Source organism: Heptranchias perlo, chromosome 5 (assembly GCF_035084215.1).
Source record: "Heptranchias perlo isolate sHepPer1 chromosome 5, sHepPer1.hap1, whole genome shotgun sequence".
Lineage (NCBI taxonomy): Eukaryota > Metazoa > Chordata > Chondrichthyes > Hexanchiformes > Hexanchidae > Heptranchias > Heptranchias perlo.
The window spans coordinates 85833595-85858376 of NC_090329.1; the positions used below are offsets into that span (position 1 = coordinate 85833595).

General features: G+C 41.1%; 1 protein-coding gene across 1 annotated transcript in view; it reads left to right on the forward strand.

Moving 5' to 3' along the window:
- Positions 1–20426, forward strand: part of LOC137321909 (four and a half LIM domains protein 2-like) — an 86569-nt gene extending 66143 nt beyond the window's left edge. The window contains exons 2-6 of the mRNA XM_067984770.1: positions 10234–10408; positions 11602–11776; positions 13154–13323; positions 14614–14800; positions 16163–20426. Coding sequence (XP_067840871.1) covers positions 10253–10408; positions 11602–11776; positions 13154–13323; positions 14614–14800; positions 16163–16314 — 840 coding nt within the window. The 5' untranslated portion in view covers positions 10234–10252 and the 3' untranslated portion in view covers positions 16315–20426. The remainder of the gene's footprint in view (positions 1–10233; positions 10409–11601; positions 11777–13153; positions 13324–14613; positions 14801–16162) is intronic.
- Positions 20427–24782: the final 4356 nt, after the last annotated feature.

Below are 24782 nucleotides of genomic sequence, written 5' to 3' on the forward strand. Positions count from 1 at the left end.
TTTGAATATAATTTTGACTTTATTATTGCCCTTGCATTTGTTAATTAAGCTCCACGTATGTTGTTGAATTGTATGTCGGTGTGGAGAGATAAGATGGTGCTCATCTGTGGCTAATGTAGATAGTGCAAGGAAAATGCTACCTTAAAAGGTATGAATCTTTGCTGGAGAACATGTTTCTTATCTCTTGAGATGCAGAGGAATAGTATATATAGTATTTATAGTCTGTCTTTTGGGTATCTAATGAATGCAGTGGGCACATTTGCAACTTGTCCTTGTACGACGGCAGCAGTTTTCAGATTGTAACATCGACCACATCAGGTAATATACTCTTTTGCATGCCACTTTCTTCATGTCACTTTAGAGAACCTGGAAAAGCGATGATATTAATTATTCAGTTTACTAAATTAATTGAGGAATAGGTTCTGAAGCAGCAGAATGCAAAAGAATCCATTGTCCCATATGCATGCACAATTAATTAGGAATTTGGCTTCTTTATATTTTACTTTAATCACTTTAAAGCATTACTGTAGAGAAATTTTAGCTCATTACAAAAACTTGTTACTGAATTCCATTTTAATTTTTCTGTCATGTTTAACTTCTTCAAAACTCCAAAACTTTTTCTGTTAGCATTGCATCTCAAGTTGCAGTTGATTAGCTGGTCAAGGTGAATGTGTAGAACAAATTTTACAGTTTCAGTTGTTCAATGATAATTGCTGTATTAGACAGTGCATAACAGCATGTCCAATAAGTGATAAGTCTTAGCTGGTTTGGCACTGAGCTTTGCAGGATATTAAGGTCCTAAAGCTTGATCCTTGGTTTGTGCTGATTTAGCTGATCACAGATGCAGCAGCAATGGAATGGTGCGGTTGGCTTCAGTGTTCCCAGGTTAGGGAGAGGAAAAATCGACCTGAGTACCTAATCCTGATTGCTATCGAGCGACTTCTGCTGAAAAATGCATTTATATGCATTTTATGTGAGGCCAGGATCAGGCTTGATTATCATACCTTCATGGTGAAATAGCTTACCAGCAATCCTTGTCTAGAATCGTACAGTTGGTAGAAGAGACGAGGGAAAGATGGTTTTATTTTTTAAAAAACAATAGGTACTTATAAAGGCAGAAAGATGCAGGATTTTAAGACCTGTTTGTGGGATTTATGCAAGTGTGACTTTTACTTTAGTCAATTGATACACCAAATTTAAGACACTCAGCAGAACTTCCAACTTCTGTAGGAAGGTAACACTGACAGGCTCAGACAGGCCGCCCGCTTTACACCCTGTCCAATTTTCCTTTCCATTGACTTCAAAAGGAAAATCAGACAGGCCGTGTATAAAACGGGACAGGCAGCCTGTCCGATACCGGCAGGTTTAAACTCCTGCCAAAGTTGAAAGTTCCCCCTTTTTGTTTTGGGAGGAGAAGTATGACATAACTTTATTTTTTTCCCTTTCTACCTCCTGCAGTTATGGTGTCCTTATTAGACTAGATCAGAAATGTCAAAATCAGGGAAAATATCTCAAATGGTCTAAAAGTGGATTTGAAGTTTAATTAGGGTGTCTTGGATCATAGAACTCTTTTGATGTCTGTTGCAATATGTATCGTTTTGAAAAACTCAATAGTGTCTATCGTTATCATCATGTGAATTCATGTAATCACTTTTTCATTTGTCATATCACAATTAAAACCAATGATTTGTCACGTCATTGCATCCTGTGAAAAATCCCATAACTTTTCAACCTAACATGGAAATTATGATTTTGCCCAGAAATCACACTACTTCTGAGCAAAATCAAGAGGAGGAGTGTGTTTCTGGCATCTGGTTTGGGACACTGCTGCAAAACGAGAGCAGGAATTTTAAGTAGGCACACAGGACCCCTTACTGTTGGCAGCTCATTTCTGTTTAAGTCCTGCTTGCAAGATGGCCAGATGGGCTGAATGGCCTCCTTCTGTGCTGTAACATACTATGATACTATGATTTGACTAATCTTGGTTCTGCTTAATGATTTATGAAATTGTGTCAATAGTATAACAAGTAATCCAATCATTGTTCCTAGACACAGATAGCCTAGATACTACTTCATACCAATGGACACCAGAAACATTGGCCCCGATATTTACGGGGAGGTGGGGTGGGAGCGGGGGCGTCTGTCAGCAACCGGGAAACCCAAAAATACCAGGAAAGTGGAGGACCTGCCGAATTTAACGACAGGACCTCGTTAGAATTGTTTTACTCTGTTTCCCACCCATCAGCCAGCCAGATTGAGAGGCTGGCCAGCTGTCGGCTGGGAAAGCCTGCTGTATAAGGCCAGAGCCATGGACCGCTGAGGACGGTCCCCAGCAATGGAGAAGATTGGGTGTTGTGGGGGGCTCAGAGCGTGGCAGCGAGGAGGGAAGGAGGGTGGGAGAGAGAGATCGCAGGTGGGGGAGAGATTGTGGGTGGGGGAGAGATGGAGATCGCGAGGGGGGAGAGATCATGGGGGGAGAGATCATGGGCAGAGATAGAGATCACTGGGGAGAGATCGTGAGGGAAAGATAGAGATCACGAGGGACAGATGGAGATCGTGGGGGGAAAGGGAACGTGGGGGGCTTGGGGTCGGGTTTCACATTTTTATCCATTTAACCCCCCCCCACCCCCGACCATCTCCCGCATGTCGTTGTTGGGGGTGGGTAGCGGGTGGTTAAAATTACCCCATTGAAATCTGTGACAATCAGAGAAAATCTAGAAGTTATCATTGCTGCAAGACACAATCGATGTCTGTGCAGCTATCTTAGGCTGATAGCTAAAGTGGATTTTATTTTATTGATAAGAGATGAAAACAATATTGCAAATTGAACAAAAATTTAATAAAGACTGTGCATTATGCACAAAGTGACACATTTGGTTTTACATCATATAGCATTTTCCAATATGGATTTAGCTCAGTGATAAATGCCTGCTTCCTGTGGTTTCATGACACCACTTGAGTCTACTATTAAAGGCAGCTCTAATTAATTAGGGGTGATCCCATCTGAGTACTTTGTGCAGTTCTAATCCCCTAATCATAAAAAGGATATTATTTCCCTTGAGAGAGAATCCCCAGACCATTGAAATGCTCATCTATGCCATTGTCCCCTCTAGACTTGACTTTTCCAATGCCCTTCCTTAGCTCCACTCTACATAAACTGCAACTCAGCCAGGACCCTGCCACCCACAGCCTATTTTGCACCAAGCCCCACTGACCTATCAGTCCTGTCTCCTTAACCTCTACTGGCCCTCTGTTCTTCAGTGCATCAACTTTAAAATCCTTGTCCTCATCTACAAATCATTCCATAGCCTTGTTATTTCTGCAACCTCCTTCCGCCTACTCACATCCTCCACTCTTCAGACTCTGGTCTACTTTGCATAACCTCCTTTCCTCCAGCCCACCATCAGTGGTAGACCCTATAGCCATTTTGCTTCCACAATGCAGCTCCCTCCCTGAACCCCTCCAGCATGTAAAACCACCTTACCTTTAAAAGCTTCTTTAAAATCTTTGATAGCACTTTCAGCCACCTCCCTAATTTGTTACTATTACATTGGTCTGATCCCCAACTGCAAAGTGTCTTGGAAGGTTTTGCTAAGGTCTATGTAAGGAACAGACATAATTAACTGACAGATGCTCCCTAAGAGCTATATATCTTGGAAGGTCTATATGCACCATATCACTTGTTCTTGTCATTGTAGTAATAATAATGAAAAATGTTGCAGTAATAATAATAATAATAGTCACCAAGAAATTGCACATATTTGGAATTTAAGTTCTAAGGAAAGGTTCAGGAAATTGTTCTTGTTCTTTTTGGAAAGGAGGTGGCTTCAAGATGACCTATTTTTATTTTTAAGATTATGAGAAAAATTGATAAAATTCATCCAGGCAAACTGTTCATTATAAAGGTTCAATTGCTAGGAGACCAAGTTAAAAATTAAGAAGGGAGAGTAAAAAACGAAGGCCAAATTGAATTGAATAATCTCTGACCCACTCTCTCTTCATGTGTGATTCAAATTTACCATATAGTTAGTAGGCATAAAGTATTTCACTTTGCAATATCCAAAAGGTCAGCCTGCCACAGAGTTGCTCAGGGGGTTGATCCCATGTCTCATACAGCAACAGTCAGAGCAGAGTATAGTTCCGTTACTGTGTTGCTACATTCACAAGTTGCTGAGAATTCCCTTACAGCTACCAAGTTGGAAAATAATCCCTGCATATCGGAGTCTTAAGCATCTATTTGGTTTCCTATTGCAGCATATATCTTAAAGACTGAGCCTTGGAGAATGTTCTGTTGCATTCTGGAACTGAAAATTAGGTTTATGCATATCCTCCTGCTTTTCCAAAATGCATGCTAAGTCCAGGATAAGCCCAGTAATCTTTTCACATACATCTGAGGTACATGAAAGCTGCATCCAAATGCAGGACTCTCCAATTTGCCTGTCTACAATGGTCTCTCTACTGCATCAATGTTCGGTGAGTTGTCATGGGATGGTGATATGTTGCACTGAGTTATTGAGATTCCTGAATCTCTGAGCTGCGATTTGTGGAGATGATTCATGTGGTGTGTAGTATGTATCCAGAATCATCTGTGAAAAAAATATACACTAAAACTGTCTCAAAACCTCATAATCTCATCAGCAGAAAATAAATTGGGGCAATTAACTTGAGGTTATGGTCTGTGACCATCAGCTCTCCTCGTGCAACTTATTCCAAAAAAAAGTCCTTAACACCCTATCATCTGAAAATAGATTCACATAACACTGTAGGTCGGAAGCATTGGCAAAAGCCACATTGGCGGTGCTGAACATTTGGTACAATCTCTGGAATTTAATCTCTTGGTATATGATAAGATCACAGCCAACTTGATGAAAACATTGCAGTATTGAGTATCCCCAATGGATGTGCTAGCTCTCTACTAGAATTACATTTTATCTTTAGCGCGACATACATGGTAGTGTTTTCACAATTAACTGACAGATGCTCCCTATGGTCTGCGTGGATCCGTCCAAAGGCAAGACACCTTATCACCATGAAAGCAATGCACATATGAGTTGTAGAATAACCTTTGCATCAACCACTATCAGAATAATATCACTTATCCTTCCACCAAACAATATTGTTTGCAATTTTGGATGCCTTACTTTCAAAACATCTAAGATGGATCAGAGAAGAGCAACAAAGATAATTGATGGACTGAGTGCAATAAATTATGATGTTATGTTGAGAAAATGTGGCTTATCATTAAAGAAAAGAAGATTGAAAGAGGGCATAGCCCAGGTCCTTATAGTTATAGACATGAAATTAGAAATACCATTAAACTACGGTTGCAGAATTATAAAATATATAAACAAAAAATGGCAGGCCTTATGTAGTAATGAGATTGAAAAGTAAACAATTTAATACACAGATAAATGGAATAAATTGCAAATAAATGTATCATTGCTATTGACCTTTTTTAAACAGGAGCTGAATGGTTATGTAATTATGAAAAGATTTGAATGAAATGGGAATTGATTATTGAGTAGGAGGAAAATTATCCTAAGCAACACTTTGGCACTGTGGAGCAAGGGATAACCTGGGGGTTAGTGAGAGGCAGATAGACTACAAGAATAATAGAGAGGTCATAGTGGGAGATGCTATTGTCAGGGGAACAGAGACCATTTTTGTAATCACAAATCACAAGATACTTACAAATGAGAAAGGCCATTCAGCCCATCTTAATTAATCCATCCAGAAAAACACCACACTCCCCTGTTATTGTTTCTTAAATGATTCTGGGGTTTTGCCTCCAACACCTTCTCACTTCCTTAGTGACAATTTTAAACTGATGACTCCTCACCAACAACTCCTCAACCAGAGAAAATAGTCTATCCCTCCTCACTCATCAAAATCCTTCATAATTACAAAAACAATTAAATCTCCTCTTAGCTTTCTCTGCTCCAGTGGATATTGTCCCAGCATCTAAAGTCTCTCCTCATCACTATAGTTTCCTAGCCTTTTCATTTGTTTAGCTTTTACTTCTTGTTCTTTGTACATGTCCACTGCCTGTTTTAAAATACACAAATTTTATTAAGCCAATGTCAATGGAGTGTTAATTTGCATGTTGGTTTAACATTCATTTTCAAATATTGTGTGGGGGAGAGACAGGTAATTTATAAGATTTGGAGATGGTTTGACTAATTTAAACTCTGGAATAATGAGCCCAGAAATTCCTCTGGAGGGCTTTTGGCGAGGGAGCAAAGCTTCCACCTGCCCCATGGAAGCACGACTGACCCTGTTCCAAATCCCAGGGTCAGGGCATCAGCATATTATAGTTGAGCATCCTTGCCATTTTTGGCACAGCTGGGGGGATGGGGAATATTACCACAAAGAAAGTGGAGTCACTGTCCTAGCTGAAGATCAAGAAAAAATTTAAATACCGTGTGTTACAAAATTTGGATCTGTTTTCAATATTCTCTTGGGTGCCATCCTGCATCTTACATTCAGGAGTATGTCCGTACTGCCCAATATCTAAGCGTAACCCTGGATATAAAAAGAGTGTCCCCTTGCAATCTTAACTAGACATCATGGGGGTCATTTTCAACTTTGGCACCTGGGCAGTAACCTGGAAGATCAGATTGCCCATCTTTATAGAACCGGCCCAATTTTCATTTCATTTCATTTCAATGTAACAAAAATCGAGCAGGTTCTACAATGGGTGGGCAGTCCGCTCTATCAGGTTGCCCCAGGCGTCGAAGTTGAAAATTAACCCCCATGTCTCTCATATCTTTCCTAAAGCACACTACTCCAATCTTTCCGAAGGTGGACCCAAAACATTTTCGTGGGACAAGGCCAGGTACATATTATTGAATAGCTTTATTTTACAGATAACAAGTGAACATGCAGAGTGAGTGATATAATCAAAACTCACATGCTTCACTTGACTTCAGACAACAACAACTTGCATTTATATAGCGCTTTCAACGTAGTAAAACATCCCAAGGCACTTCACAGGAGCGGTTATCAAACAAAATTTGACACTAAGACATGTAAGGAGATATTAGAACAGGTAGTCACAGTGATAGGTTTTAAGGAGCATCCTAAAGGAGGAGGGAGAGGTAGAGAGGCAGAGAGGTTTAGGGAGGGAGTTCCAGAACTTACAGCCTAGGCAGCTGAAGGCACAGATGAGAGTTTTACAACCGAGGCGTTCCTGGACCAGGCCCAATATAGGTCAGCGAGCGCAGGGGTGATGGGTGAACGGGACTTGGTACGAGTTAGGATACGGGCAGCCGAGTTTTGGATGAGCTCAAGTTTATGGAGGGTCGAAGCTAGGATGCCGGTCGGGAGAGCATTGGAATAGTCAAGTCTAGAGGTAACAAAGGCATGGATGAGGGTTTCAGCAGCAGATGAGCTGAGGCAGGGGTGGAGACAGGCGATGTTACGGAGGTGGAAGTAGGCGGTCTTGGTGATGGAGCGGATATGTGATCGGAAGCTCATCTCAGGGCCATGTAGGATGCCAAGGATGCAGACGGTCTGGTTCATTCTCAGACAGTTGCCAGGGAGAGGGATGGAATCAGTGACTAGGGAACGGAGTTTGTGGCGGGGACCGAGGACAATGGCTTCGGTCTTCCCAATATTTAGTCGGAGGAAATTTTTGCTCATCCAGTCGGACAAGCAGTGTGACAAATCAGAGCCAGTTGAGGGTTCAAGGGAGGTGGTGGTGAGGTAGAGCTGATTGTCATCAGCGTATATGTGGAACCTGACGTGTTTTCAGATAATGTCACCAAGGAGCAGCATGTAGATGAGAAATAGGAAGCGGCCAAGGATAGATCCTTGTGGGACTCCAGAGGGTATCGTTGGGGAGTGGGAAGAGAAGCCATTGCAGGTGATTCCCTGGCTACAACTGAATAGATAAAAATGGAAGCAGGCGAGCGCGGTCCCACCCAGCTGGACATGGAGGAGAGGTGCTGGAGGAGGATGGCATGGTCAACCGTGACAAAGGCTGCAGACAGGCTGAGAAGGATGAGGAGGGATAGTTGACCATGGTCACAGTCACATAGGATGTCATTTGTGACTTTGATAAGGGCCATTTCAGTACTGTGGTAGGGACAGAAATCTGATTGGAGGCATTCAAACATGGAGTTGTGAGAAAGATGGTCACGGATTTGGAAGACAACAATACGTTCAAAGACTTTGGAGAGAGAAGGGAGGTTGGAGATGGGGCGATTGCAAGGACAGAGGGGTGAAGGGTGAGTTTTTTCAGGTGGAGGGTAATGACAGCAGATTTGAAGGGGAGGGGGACAGTACCTGAGGAGAGGGAGCCATTAATAATATCAGCTAACACAGGGGCCAGGAAGGGAAGTTTGGTGGGAATAGGGTCGACGAAGCAAGAGCTGGGTCTCATGGACAAAATGAGCTTAGAGAGGGCATGAGGGGAAATAAGAGAGAAACTAGAGAAAGATGCAAGTTCAGGGCTAGGGCAGATCCCTCTTTGTGAATAAAAAAAATTCTATGCCACACTATCGTGTATTTGTGGGGTAACAACTTTTCCTGGTCAGCATTTTGGTTCTGACCAGCTCTGAGCTTAAGACGAGTGCGATTTCCCTTGCTAGGCTGGGATCCCTTTCCAGACTCAACTGGAATAACTTCACCCATGTATTTTTTGCTCTCTTTTGGTCTCTGTGTCTCTGTGTCTACAGTGTCAGGGGGCTTGTCTTCTAACCCCTCCCTTGTCCAGGAACTGGTCAGTGGACTTCTGCCAGACCGCCTACGTAGCTCAAAGGCAAGCAGAGATGTCAACATATCATGAGTAAATACATGCCGGAATTGTATGAATATGTTAGTAGCTTATTTACTTATTTATTTGTCTCAACAATGATAAAGACAGTGGGCAGGAACTGGCTCCAACCGGCGTAGCAAGGCTGTCCGCGCATCCTGCGGACAAACACTATGAAGAAACTTACCTCGTGGTTTCTGACGTCCACTTGCTCCCTCTTCAATTTTTTTTAAGTTCAGCGCTTTGAATTCAGCGCAGGTTCATTCGAAACCGATACAGACGGTGGGAATGGAAGCCGTGCCCACAGAATCTGTCAAGAGAAATCACACCCACAAACAGGCAACTAGAAATCATTCCCTTATAGTTAACTTCTATATGTTAGTTTAAATAAAAATTTAACATTTTATAATAAAAAGCCAAGCAAATGATTTAAATTAATGAAAGTTAGAGAAGTTAAAAGTAACATTTAAAAAATTTTTAAAACTTTTTTAATGATCAAAAAATATTAAAATAAGAGTAATATGACATTCCACATTTTTTAAATTTAATTTTTTGTTGTTTCGCTGTCATTAACAGCCATCGTGCTTTTAAAAAGTAGTGTACAGCTGGTATTTTGCAGCATACCTTTTGGTGGCATAAGTATCTTGGTTCCAGCTGGGCAGATGGGTAAGTTTATGAATGTTTAATGATTTTATCGATTGTAGCATAAGTGGCCCTTTAATTCGGACCTGTCAAACCACCGACGAACCAATGAGAGTAAGTTCGCGATTTCCGGGTTTTAGTGAACTTGCTTCCTGGATTTGCTGGCAGAGAGAGAGGGTGCCATTGATAAACGGCGTCCTCAGGTGAGCAATTTATGCCCCAAAAGTTTTGATGACTGGCCCATTTTTTCCAAGAGAACCCATTGAGACACCTGGTCCCCTCCTGTTCAAATGGCTCCAGCTTTTCCTCCTGTTTACAAAATGGTGCTGGCACTATGTACACTAAAACCTTAGAATCTTGGATTCAACTTCATAGTAAGATGATATTGTAGCTTGCACCAGGAACCCTTCCCAGGTAGTATAGGCAGGACGTTTGAAATGTGACACCTCTGGATATGAATTTGCTCCTTTCCCAGTGGCAATCAATGGCTCTGCGATCAATTGCTGTAGGGAAACTTGCCTTTGTACATTTCACTGATCCCATTTCCACAGAATTAGGTACTGACAAAAAAATATGTTTGCTCCATGCAGGTATTCACTGAGGTGGCGCAAATGATGCGGTACTCTCCAATTCCAACAGATGACATCATCCCACCAGTCACGGCTCTTTCTGTGATATCCACAAGAAGTGCTAAAATGCATTCATTTTTGTTTCAAGAATGCACCATTTTACCTCACTAATAAAAGTTCTATTACCTGTTTGCCTGAACACTGGTCAGGTTCCATCCTTTCACTTTGCGTCACCTTAAGAATTCCTGTTTTTTTTTTCCCTTGTAGGAAGTGAACACTAAAAATAATGGCGGAGCACTTTGATTGTCATTATTGCAAGGTGTCCCTCCTTGGTAAGAAGTATATCTTGCGAGACAACAACCAGTATTGTGTCAAATGCTATGAAAATCTGTATTCAAACACCTGTGAAGACTGCAGGACACCTATCGGCAGTGACTGCAAGGTAAAAGAGCTCTTAGGTTAATTAAACATATGCATTTTAAATGTGTCCTGAGTTATTATAGATAACAAATTAATGTCATAAAAATTAATGTTGGCTTAGTAACAGGCTAATTTCCAGAACTGTCAGAGAGCCACCAAAAGATATCAATTGAATAAACAAAATGAAAAGTATGTATTAAAATCATCTTTGGATGTAACACTATAGGTTGATCCCTTCTTTCTAATTTGACAAGTTAAAAGTGGATATAAGTAATTTCAGCCATGTGGGTTGATCCTTCAGTTGTCATTCTGTGCTGAATATGGAGAAATATTTTAACTGCCTGGGATGTGAGGTAATTACAATGGCCCAGAATTTGCTGTAGCAGAGCAACGAATGGCATCCGTCGTTAGTTAGGCTTGCCCTTGTCTGTTTATTCTCCCTGATATGTTGCGCTGCAAGTTGCTGGAAGTGGGAGATGGAAACGGCGCAGCGCGCTCTACAGGGCATCTGGGATCTGAGTGAACAGGGCAAGTAACTGTGTATCTCCTTAGCCAATCAGATTGAAGGATTGTGAAATTAACAGCACAAGGACTGAGAAGGAAGTTTAAATTAGAGTGGGTGAATTCAATGTCAAATCAGGTGCAGAAAGGGAAATAAAGAGAGGGAAAGAAAGATTTAATTAAGAGAGAAAGAAAAAAGAGACAAAGGAAAAGTTTTTTAAAAAATTAAATTACATTTTTAAAAAATCTCCAACATCAATTAAAACCTAAAGAAATGAGACTCCACACCTGTAATAGTTAATTTTCAGTGCCAGAGAGGTTGAGTGGCAGTAATTAACACTTATCACACCGTTAAACGAGTACTTAGACTTGAAATGACAAGGCTTAACTTTCTGTGGCGAGTTTAGTTCGTATCTACCACGAAAATACAGCAACTTCTCACCGTTCAATGCATTTCACTGGTGAGAGAGACAGCGAGATGCCGTTTTTGCAAAGCTAACAGCTGAGCAGCACATCTCGGAACAGCAACTTTTGGATTTCCACGTTTAACTGCACATCTGTCCTCGCCTGAATTTACTGTGGCATTTTCGCATAAATAACGGTGAGCACCATTAGCCTCACCATTATTCTGACAGCAAATTCTGGGCCAATGTGTATATAGATATATATATAGCATATATTTTGCACTCACTTCACTTCATGGCTTTCTCCTAGGATTTGTCCTACAAGGATCATCATTGGCATGAACAGTGTTTCAAGTGTGCTAAATGCAGCCGTTCTCTGGTTGAAAAACCTTTTGCTGCTAAGGATGAAAATCTGCTGTGTACTGAGTGCTATTCCAATGAGTACTCCTCAAAATGCTTCACCTGCAAAAAGACCATTATGCCTGGTAAGAGCCCAAGGGGTAGATTTTCAACTTGCTTAAAATTCACATTGTGGATCAGCCGCCTATTATAATAATTGCCTGATTTTCATTTCCATTGAAATTATCCTATCATATGTCCAAAAATAAGTCTGAACTTGTCTCCATCTGGATATCGTAACTATATCTAGACTAAATCAGAAAACCATTCATCATCAGCCTCCTTTGTTTGGCTGAACTTGTTCTCACATTGAGCAACTTTTCTTTTAATTCCACTCACTTCCTCCAGATAAATGGTGTTGCTATGGGAACCTGCAGTGCCTGTCTTTTTGTAGGTTTATGTGGCACACTCTTCAGGTCCCCTCCCTGACCTCTTCTTCCATTACATTGATGACTGTGTCAGTGCTGCTTTGTGCTCTCACTCTCATCTAGAGTTTTTCATTAATTATGGTTCAAATTTCCACCATTACATGGTCCATCTCTTACTCTTACTCTCCCTTCCTCGACTTCTCTCTATCTCTGCGAATGAGCTTTACACTGGCATGAATTATAAACCCACTATCTCCCACAACTATTTGGATCATACTTCTTCCTACCCATTAGCAGTTGAACTTGCACTGATTAGATTATGATTATCTGTCTTTCATTTTTTAAAATTTGTTTTCAGGTTGTAGGTGACTCAAGTAAGGCTCCATTTATTGCCTATCCCTAGTTGCCCTGAGAAGGTGGTAGTGAGCCTTCTCCTTGATGTTACCTTGCATTGATACCTGCCTCTGTCAAAAAACACTGAGTGAAACTGGAACAAACCCCCAATAACTCCACAGTATATGCATTATTAAAAATAGTAATGGATACATGGAAGTGATTTGTAGATGATGATCTTAGAGATCAGATTATTATAATAAGCTCATGTGTCATTGTCACAGTCACTGATTTCATCTCAACCCTTTATTAAGATTACTGCACTCCCAACGATTTGTCATTTCAATGTATATTCACACCAGAACAAATAGGTTATTTTCCATAATTTTGTATCCCTGACATCAGAAGTATATTGAGTTGTTGCTTCTGCAGTACAGCTCATCTATTGCTCTTCAATATTGATAGCTACTCACTTGTGTAGTCACCTCACTTCATCAAGATGGTTATATGAGAGTTAGTGACTTGCGCATTATAATGTACAACTAATATTAAGAGATGAATCACAGAGGTATAAGGGGCTAGTGTTCCATTATTATTTTGGGGCTAATATGAATATGTAACTGCGCCATGTATCCGTATGCTGGACCACACACAATCCTGTAATTTACCCAGCCATACATCTGTATGATGTAAAATGTATTTGAATTAAAAATCAATGTACAGTTTGTTCTGTGATTAAAATAACTTCTTTTTTTATGACAGGATCTCGTAAAATGGAATACAGGGGAAACAGTTGGCATGAAACTTGCTTTGCTTGCAAACGCTGTCGGCAGCCAATGGGGACCAAGCCCTTTATCCCCAAGGAAACTGATAGCTACTGCGTCCCATGCTACGAGAAGCAGTTTGCTCTGCACTGCTCATTCTGCAAGAAGGTACGGCACAGCATTAATATGGCCATGTCATTTTTTTCAGTTTATAGTATCCAAATAACACGGAGCTGAGCATTGAAGTATTGTTCACTTCTGGGGAAATCGAGCAACAAAATCCAGAAATTACACAAGGAGAATTTGGTTTCACTGTTTGTCTTCCAAAAGCTATTATGTCTTTATAAAACTTTGATTCGATTGATTGAAATGGGAACAACATTCTAAAGCACATTTTTACTAATGCCAACCATAACTACTCACCACTGAAAATGGAGTAGAAATGTTTCCTACCTACCATATTCCCACTTTTGCTCATTTAAGAAGGAACCTCATGGAGACTTGTCATGTCAGGTTTCCTGACTCAAAAAGATCTAAAGGATGATGTATATAACAAGTCCATCTCTAACTGACAGCCACTGAATAGGTATTGGCATTCTTCTTCGTCCTTGATGTTAATTTCAGTTCTGAAACACAGCTCAAAATTCAAGAAAATCAATCTGAAAGCATTAGGATGAAAAGTCTTCTTGTTTTGTAATCTTATTATGTCCTTGAGGCTCAATGTATATTTCCAATGAGTGTGACCTGGACTTGAATTAGATATGCCGTATGAGTTGGTAGGTTATAGCACAAATGCAAATCTTACATTAGCTCCAACTGCAAATGCTATCTATTTATTTCAATGCAAATAACATTGAACCAGGTAGAGAATGGTGCCCACAGATACTGAATCTCAAGAAATTGTGAAGAACAAATTTGCATTTATATGGCACTGTATCACATCTCAAAGTGCATCACATTCAATGAATTACTTCTAAATGATGTGACAGTTGTTGTCCAAGTAAACACCGTAGATATTTTATACTCAGCAAGGTCCTACAGACATGAATGGTCAGTTGATCTGTTTTTGGTGGTGTTGGTTGAGGGAAGAATGTACCATGAGATCTTTAACATCCATCTGATCAAGTGGATGGGGTCTTGGTTTAACATCATATTCAAAGGACAGCATCTCTAACAATACAGCACTCCCTCAGAATCACATTGGCATGTCATCATATAATTATGCGCACAAATCCTGGAGTGGGACTGGAACACAAAACCTTCTGACTCAAAGGGAGAATGCTCCCAAATGAGCCAAGATGACAATTACACTGCAACGCAGTTAGGAGTTAGCATATTTTCATGGGAATGAATCAACTTTCAAAAGCTCTGACATCATAAACACCTAGAACTAGTATTTTTAAAGCTATTTTACTTGCATTCTCATATACTATATTTGTATTTTTTCCTGTTCTTCAGGCAATAACCACTGGAGGGGTGACTTATCATGACCAGCCATGGCACAAGGAGTGCTTTCTGTGTACTGGATGCAAAATGCAGCTGGCAGGTCAGCGTTTCACCTCCAAAGATGACTTCCCATATTGCCTGGATTGTTTCAGCAATCTCTATGCTAAGAAGTGTGCGGCCTGTGCCAAAGCAATCGCCGGTGAGTCAAAGTGGGACTACAGGTGCACTTTTTGCATGAAAATTGATTCTATGATTAAACTATCTGGATAATACACAAGGCTTTTATATTAAGAATATAACCAAAGGTCAGCACTTCTGACAATGCTGCGCTCCTATATACTGAGCCAAGCTATCACCTGCAGTGCATCGCAGCTTAGTGTTAATACATTTGTTTCTATATAATTTGGGACACTCCCCTGGTTCCCACATGAAAATATTCTCCATAACTCATTCACTGGAATACTCACTCATGCCATGTGTGTTTTTCAAACCACTGAACAGTAAAATTATTTTGTACACTAAGACACTTAGAAATACTGAGGAAAGAACTTGCACTTATATAGCAGCTTTCATCCCAAAGTGCCACAGAGCCAATAAATTACAAAGGAAATGTTATCACTGTTGTGATGTAGACAGACGCGGCAGCCAATTTGTGCACAGCAAGGTCCAACAAACAGCAATGAGATAAATGAGCAGATAATCAGTTTTAGTGATGTTGTTTGAGGAATAAATGGGGACCAGGACATTGGGAGAACTCGCCTGCTCTTCTGCCGTGGGATCTTTTACATCTGCCTGAGAGGGTAGATGGGATCTTGGTTTAACGTCTCATCCGGAAGATGGCACCTCTGACAGTACAGCACTTCCTTAATACTGGACTGAAGTGTCAGCCTGGATTATGTGTTTATTTTTTATTCGTTCATGGGATGTGGGCGTCGCTGGCGAGGCCGGCATTTATTGCCCATCCCTAATTGCCCTTGAGAAGGTGGTGGTGAGCCGCCTTCTTGAACCGCTGCAGTCCGTGTGGTGAAGGTTCTCCCACAGTGCTGTTAGGTAGTTCAACTCTTTGAAGTGGGGCTTGAATCCATGACCTTCTGACTCTGACACTGAGCCACAACTGACACCAAAAAGTAATTTCACAGCATTTGGGATAAAATAGGTTTCTTTTGTATTAACAGAGTGCCTGGTTTTTAAGCCCCAGTTCAATAGCTCAAGGATAGAGCACTGTACTCCCCAATGAATGGTTTCAATTTTCATGCCCAAAGCTGACTGATATTCATGCTCTCATTACATGACGGTGCAGCATTTTACCTCAAAGTGCAGGAGGTGCAGAAACGAAAGGAGGCACCCTGCTCCACAGCAGCTTGTTGATTGCCTTCAATGCAAGCCAGCAGTCACAATCAAATCTACAGATAGTATGATCATATCTTCCCAGTTGTGCCAGGCCTACATGAGGATAAAAGGCGTGGAAAATCAACAAATCAATAAATAAAAGTTAAAAAAAATTGCAACTTCATAAAAATATCAGTATGAAAAGTCTTCTCATATATTGTTATCCTAACAGGTCTTGGAGGATCAAAGTATATTTCCTTTGAAGATCGCCAGTGGCACAATGACTGCTTCAACTGCAAAAAATGTGCCATCTCCTTGGTTGGTCGGGGATTCCTCACGAATCGAGACGATGTCCTCTGCCCTGAATGCGGCCGAGATGTTTAAACTGGAAAAGCAAATCATGCCTGGGTTTGGGGAATAAATGGTAGAACATTTCTGTAGATTTTAAATATATATGCACCTATCAGCACAGGATAAGCATAGTCAATACCCCTTGCCAGGCACTCAGATACTGTATAGTTTATGATATAACATCTTCCTGTTTGTAGCTCGCAGAAGCTCCTTTTGTTTAGGAGTACCGTAACAAATCATCCCTTTATAATATGCTTTCTTTTCTATTGCATTCAACAACAGCTTTCTTATAAAAGCATTTCTACTTTATGAAAGCAATTAGATAAAATATAACAAGTGGAACAGAGTGAACATGAAAAAATATATTCCATTGGCTAAATAAAATGGGAAAACCGCTATCATCACAAGACACAAACTGTGTACAGTAGAAACCTAAAATAGGCAATAGGTCAAAATAGGCATGAAAAAATTGCACATAAACCAGCAATGTGTATAACAGGACTGGTTGTAACATTAGTGGCTATGAAAGACAGCAATTGCACAATAACTGTTTCTGCTGCAAAGGTTTGGAATTGGGGAATGGTAATAATTTGCATGCCATTGAAATTAATCTATAATCAGTGCTGAAAATTACATGTGAAACAAAATGTAAAACTGGGATGCCAGAATCCATGAGCTGTTGTTTAATTGAATCCAATGATGGGAGTTTTTTTAAAGTCAGTCTGACTGCAAGACTGTTAAACTGGTGAAAAGTACAGAGATAATCAGACCATAAGCAAAGAGTTCACACATACAGGTCTGAATATACAGTCCTGGAATGCTGCCTTACACACACCTTTATTCATATGTGACACACACACATTTTGCTTCAGATGAGGATTTAACAGTAATGGTACCAAATCTGTATCAGTGACTACTGATAATAAATTGGACTAGAATATAAAACGCTCACTTCTGGCAGCAGTCATCACTAGTTTACACATTTAATGGAATATAAGATGCAAGCTTTAATTTTTCAAATACATATTTCTTTATTTAGCCTAGGTGTATCTTCTGATTATATTACTTATGCAAATAAATCACTTTTATTTGTAATAATTTTTTTTCTATTTGTTCATGGGATGAGGGTGACACTGGCAAGGCTGCATTTATTGCCTATTCCTAGTTGACCTCAGAAGGTGGTGATGGGCCGTTTCCTTGAACCACTTTGGTCCATGTGGTGATGGTGCTCCCACAATGGCGTTTGATAGGGAATTCCAGGATTTCAACCCAGCAATATTAATATCCTTTAATACCCTTACCTAACAAAAATCTATCCATCTCAGTTTTGAAATTTTCAATTGACCTAGCTTCAACAGCTTTATGGGGGAGAGAGTTCCCGATCTCCACTACCTTTTGTGTGAAGAAGTGTTTCCTGACATCACACCTGAATGGCCCAGCTGTAATTTTAAGGTTATACTTCCTTGTTCTGAACTCCCCCATCAGAGGAAATAGTTTATCTCTATCCACCCTATTTAAGCCTTGGAGAGGCGTTGCGAGGTCATTACAGAGTACCCGGCCTCTGACCTGCTCTTGTAACCATGGTGTTGATATTCTGGTCCAGTTAAGCTCCTGGTCTGTGGTGGCCCCCAAGATGTTGATGGTGGGGGACTTGTCAGCGGTGGTAACATTGAAGGTTGGAAGAGGTAGCTGAGCATTTTCTGTCATTATGTGCATGAATGTTATCTGCCACCTGTCCAAGGTCCTAATGGAGGATGACATGGAACTATTTCATTATCTAAGGAGTTGTGAGTGGCACTGAAAACTGTGGGATTGTCAGTAAACAGCCTCACTCCTACCTTATGATGGAGGTAAGGTTATTGATGAAGCAACTAAAGAGGGTTGGGCTGAGAACACTGCTGTGAGGAACTCTTGTAAAGAAGTACTGGCCTGCGAAGATTGGCCTCTGACAACCACGACCATCTTCCTGTGTGGCAGTTTGACTTCAGCCACTGGAGAATTGTCCCTTTGACCTCTCCTCCCCCCATTAACCTCAGTTCTGCTAGGGGTCATTGATGCCATACTCAGTCAATGCTGCCTTAATGTCAAGAGCAGCTACCCTCACCTCTGCTCTTCCATGCCTGCATCAAGGCTGTATTGAGCTCTGAAGCCAAATGGTCAAATGGTTCTGGCAGAAACCAAACTGAGTGTCAGTGAGTAAATTATTGTTGAGTATATGTCACTTGATGGGACTATTGATGACTCCTTCCATCACTTTGCTGATTGGGGAAAGGCTGATATGGTAGTAATTGATCAAATTAGATCTGTCTTTTTTGTAGGTAGAACATACCTGAGCAATTCTTCATACTGTCAGAGAGATGCCAGTGTTATCGGTGCACTAGAACTGCTTGGGGAGAGCTAGTTCTGGTGCGCAGATCTTCTGTTCTTGTCAGGGCCCTTTACTGTGTTCAGTGCATTCAACCACTTCTTAATATCCCATGGAGTGAACCAAGTTGGCTATACACTGGCATCTATGATGGTGGGCACCATAGGAGGTGGCCGAGTAGGATCACCCACTTAAAATTTTTGGCTGAAGAGTTTTGCAAATACTTCAGTTTTGTCTCTTGCTCCACCAAGATTGAAGATAAAGATATTCATGGAACCTCCTCCTCCTGTTAGTTCCATGATTGTCTATCTTCAGTCTTGATTGGTAGGGTGCATTGGTTGTGGTACTGCTTAACTCTATCTATTGCATGCCTCTTTTGGTGATAAACATGTAGGTAACGCTGTGGTGTAGTTTCATTAGGGTTGGTACCTTATTCTAAGGTATGCCTGGTGCTGTCCTAGAACATCCTTCTACATTCCCCATTGAATCAGGGCTGATTGCCCAGCTTGATGGCAATCGAGGAGTGAGGGATGTGCTGGACCATGAGGTTACAGATTGTGATGGTATAAATTCTGCTGCTGCTGATGGCCCACTGTGCCTCATGAATGCCCAGTTTTGAACTGCTAGATATGTCCTTAGTTTGTTCTACTTAGCACAGCTACCCGCAGTGGCCGCCTTTCCCAAATCCAAAAACTACGCAGTTAAAATGGCGGCGGGTGGGAGTGCATCAGGAAAACAGCAGGAAGTGCGTGGCTGCTATTTTAACCACCCAACTGTCCCATTCCTGACAGCCAGGCCGGGTTAAAATTGGGCCGTTAGTGTGTACAGTCAAGCTAAAGAAAAACAAATCGTTTTATTATGCACACATTTTATAAAAAATTCTTTGTGTACATTTGGCCCTTTTCAAATATTAACACTGACCATAAAAAACAGCTGTGACATACAGCATATATTGTAACTGACAGCCTGAGAAACAATTGACACACTTTTTGACATTTACTATTCCTCATTGAGCTAGAAAGTACAATAAAAGAAAATATATGTATACTTTAAATTTTTTCCCCATTCTTTTTGGCAAGTGTTAGCAGGTCAGATCCTAAACCTCATGCCTTAAATGTTTTTTGATTCAAGCAATGGACACACAGTAAAGAGAATCTACTTTTCCTCCTGTGAAAGATCTTTGTAATGCAGCACCTAGTGCTTTTGAATCTTTCAGACCTGTGAAAAAACAGTGAGACATCATCTTTTGTGATACTGTACACATATTTTGCTGTTACTGATTGATGCTGTTGGGAATATGTGGAAGTGATTGTTTTTTTTGTTTTAATTTTTGCCTAATTAAGTTCTGTGAAATGGAATAGATCTCATTTAAAAGAATACTTGCTTTATGTAATATTTGACCACCGCAACACTTTTTTTCAAAGTTGATAAATCTGCAGCTTAATAATTTGACATTTGCATTGTAGTGATGGATATTATGTGTTAAAGAAATGTACCAAACTGTAGAACATTTCACAGTCTTAATTCACAGTAATTCTTGAAAGCAGCTAAATTACTGCAATCTATACAGCTACGACAGGTATAAAGCAGTCAAGAATCATGCTATACTATAAAAAACTGTAGTGCTGATGAGCTCAAAATGTACTCTTTGAAGTGTAGCATAAACATCATCAGTTGCATGTAAATTGGAAGCATTTTGTGAGGTTTAAAAGTCGTCTGGCAGACTAAATATTGTGCATTTGAGACTCGGCAAATTAGAGAGACAATTTACAAGCTAATAAAAAGAAAATTAAATGTTAAAGAAACATTTAAATGATGTGATGTGTTTTTTCTATATTCTTTGTAAGGGACAACTGTTCTTTTTCAATTGAATATATATATTAAAGTCTGTAGTAAGCGTGTGAAATGAGCATTTAAATGAGGACTTGGTGTGTAGTTATACTCTGACAATGTAATGCATGAATAGTATCACATCTGCTAAAAACATTTTTATTTTTGCAGTTGTGTTATTGCTACAGACATGGAAAAGACAGTGTGCTACCATATTTCATTATTGCATGCTTGACAGTGCAATATTTAACCTAATAATTTACATCTATTAGACAATCATCATGTCTACAATACTCTATAATATTAATAACTAATCATGTTCCACTAGGTTCCCTGAAACTCTGTTTTTTAAACTTGGAGAAAATTGAAAACATCATTGGCTATTTTCTTTTACAAAAAAGGGGTTGAATGCACATGGTACTCAAGATGGGATCTGACCAATTCCTTACGACACCAATACAGCCACCTTAGGTGTGTACTTCAACCCTCTGCTAATATAACTCAGTTTCGGATTTGCCTTTTTTCACTGCAGCTAAGCACTGTATTTACAGTTTCATAGATTCACTCATTGTAACCCTTAGATCATGATCCGCATGTTGTCATTGATCACATAACCACTCTTTTGTTTCCTTGCTCCCGTACTCAATATTTTACCCTTATGAACATTGAAAAATATCTGCCAAGTACTGCCCAGTTAGTTTTTTAAAAATTCTGAATCTGGATTCATTGCAAACATCTGCAGCCTCCTTCACAAAGAGCTGCTCCCTGCTGGACCTGATGCCCACGCATTGCCCGCCGCTGTCAAAGTCACCACTGCCCTCAATTTCTTTGTCTCTGGCTCCTTCCAGCGTGCCACCGGAGACACCTCAAGGGTCTCTTAGTGGGCTGCACATAAATGAATGAGGCAGATAACGGATGGGTTGTTTGCCACGGCGTCGACTTTGTCAACTTTCTCTGTGATAACAATAACCAGAATGAGCGGGCAGTTGGATTCGTGCCTCTGGTTGGCTTCCCACAGGTACGGGGTTCCATCAATTGCACACACATGGCAATCCAAGGACCACCACATGAACCAGGAGTTTTTATCAATGCACAGCTGGTGTGCAACCTCAAGAAGAGGTTCATGCAAGTGTGCGCCAGATTCCCTGGGAGCTGTCATGATGCTTTTATACTGCGTCAGTCCAACATCCCAAACTTCTTCCTATCAGGAAACAGACTTAAGGGCTGGCTCGCAGAAGACAAGGGTACCCACTTCAAACTTGGCTCATGACACCTGTGAGGATCTCCACCAATGAGGCGCAAGAGCGCTACAACTCGAGTCACCTGACCAACGGGCGTGTCACCGAGGAAGCCATCGGCACATTGAAGATGCGCTTCAAGTGCCTAGATACTTTTGGAGGTGCCCTTCAGTACTCACCAGCAAGGGTGTCCAGAATCATAGTGGTGTGCTGCATCCTACACAATATTATGCAGCAGAGAGGATTAGAGGTGGAGGACGACCAAGGCTCTCATCAATCATCATCTGATGGTGAAAACATTGAAGAAGAGGAGGAAGAGGACAAGGAACAAAATGGACATGAGGCACCAATCGCCAGACCAGCTGCATACATTGCTGCCCGGGTTGCCAGGGATGTTCTAATAGCTCGAAGATTCAGCTAGTGACTCACAGTGGAAAAAATTAAAAATGAAATCCTCCGGCACACTGCCTGCTTAAGGCGGCAGCCATCTCCTGCACAGCCGTGGTCATGGCCTGCATAGACTCATTTGAGAGAATGTAAAAAATAGCAGCAGGAGTAGGCCATCCGGCCCTTCAAGCCTGCTCCGCCATTCAACAAGATCATGGCTGATCTTCTAGCTCAACGCCATTTTCCTGCACCATCCCCATATCCCTTGATGCCTTTAATATCTAGAATCTATCGATCTCTGTTTTGAATGTACTCAGTGACTGAGCCTTCACAGCTCTCCAGGGTAAAGAATTCCAAAGATTCACCACCCTCAGTGAAGAAATTTCTCTTCATCTCAGTCCTAAATGGCCTATCCCTTATTCTGAGACTGTGACCTCTGGTTCTAGATTCCCCAGCCAGGGGAAACATCCTGCTTGCACCCACCCTGTCGAGCCCTGTAAGAATTTTGTATGTTTCAATGAGATCACCTTTCATTTTTCTAAACTCTAGAGAATACAGGCCTAGGCTACTCAATCTCTCCTCATACGACAATCCCGCCTTCCCAGGTATCAGTCTGGTGAACCTTCATTGCATTCCCTCTATGGCAAATATATCCTTTCTTAGGTAAGAAGACAAAAATTGTACACAATACTCCAGGTGCAGTCTCACCAAGGACCTATATAATTGCAGTAAGACATCTTTACTCCTGTACTTAACTCCTCTTGTAATAAAGGGCAACATACCATTTGCCTTCCTAATTGCTTGCTGCACCTTCATGTTAACTTTCAGTGACTCATGTACAAGGACACCAAGGTCCCTTTGAACATCAACATTTCCCAATCTCTTACCATTTAAAAAATACTCTGCATTTCTGTTTTTCCTACGAAAGTGGATAACTTCACATTTTTCCACATTATATTCAATCTACCATGTTCTTGTCGACTCAATTAGCCTGGCTATATCTCCTTGACACCTCTTTGCATCCTCCTCACAGCTCACATTCCCAACTAGTTTTGTGTCATCAGAAAACTTGGAAATATTACATTTGGTCCCCTCATCCAAATCATTGATATAGATTGTGAATAGCTGAGGCCCAAGCACCGATCCCTGTGGCACCCCATTAGTCACAGTCTGCCAACCTGAAAAAGATCCGTTTATTCCTACTCTCTGTTTTCTGCCTGTTAACCAATTCTCAATCCGTGCCAGTATATTACCCCCAATTCCACGTGCTCTAACTTTGTTCACCAACCTCCTGTGTGGGACCTTCTGAAAATCCAAATACACCACATCCACTGGTTCCCCCTTATCTATTCTACTAGTTACATTCTCAAAGAACTCCAATAGGTTTGTCAAATATAATTTCCCTTTCATAAATCCATGTTGACTCTGCCAAATCCTATTATTATTTTCTAAGTGTCCTGTTATCACATCCTTTATAATAGATTCTAGCATTTTCCCTACTACTGACGTCAGGCTAACAGGTCTGTAGTTCCCCGTTTTCTCTCTCCCTCCTTTCTTAAATTGTGGGGTCACATTTGCTATCCTCCAATCTGCAGGAACTGTTCCAGATTCTATAGAATTTTGGAAGATGACAACCAATGCATCCACTATCTCTATAGCCACCTCTTTCAAAACCCTGGGATGTAGATCTTCAGGTCCTTGGGATTTATTGACTTTCAGTCCCATTAATTTCTCTAGTACATTTTTTTACTAATACTAATTTCCTTCAGTTCCCCATTCTCGCCAGACCCTTGGTTCTCTAATGTTTCTGGGAGTTTTTTTGTGTCTTCTTCCATGAAGACAGACACAAAGGGGTCAATTTTGCAATGATGGCGGGTTGGCAAATGGTGGGGGGAGGGTGAAGGTGTGCATGGCAAACCCGCATAAACAAAACTTACCGTTTCCAACGTGATCGCGTCTGGCAGCCAATCTGATTGATTGGAGCAGCAACCCGAGTGGGTGGGGGCGAGAACGAGAGAGAGTGAGACGTCATCCAGCGCTGGAATGGAAGATCGGGGGGATGGAGAGTGGAAGATCGGAGGGGGGAGAGGGGAAGATCGGGAGGGGGAGAATGGAAGATCGGGGGCGGAGAGGGGAAGATCGGGAGGGGGAGAGTGGAAGATCGGAGGGGGAGAGGGGAAGATCGGGGGGAGAGGGGAAGATTGGGAGGATATTGGGGGGGTGAAGAGGCGGACATCGGGAAGACATCGGGGGGTGAAGAGGAGAGATCAGAGAGGGAGACATGGGACATCGGAGCAGGGTGGAAAGGTAGGTTGATTTTGTGCTTTAACTTCCTTCTATGGTTTTTGATGTAATTTATTTTGTTTCTTTTTCCCTGGCGTGAATCAAAGCAGTTGGCAAGCTGTCCAGGTAAGTTAAAAATCGTTACAATCACTTAATCTGTCTCAAGTAAAGTGCCTTAAGTACCTCCATGAGGTACATTTGGCTCTTTAACTGTTATCCCACTGGCTTTAACTGCTTCTGAACCCGAACAGGATTTCCACGATTTTTGGAGCCCTCCCCCGAGCTCCCAATGCACCCGCAATTTCCCCTTAAAATTGAGTCCAAAGTATTTGTTTAATTTCTCTGCCATTTTCTTATTCCCCATTATAAATTCTCCCGTCTCTGTCTGTAAGGGACCC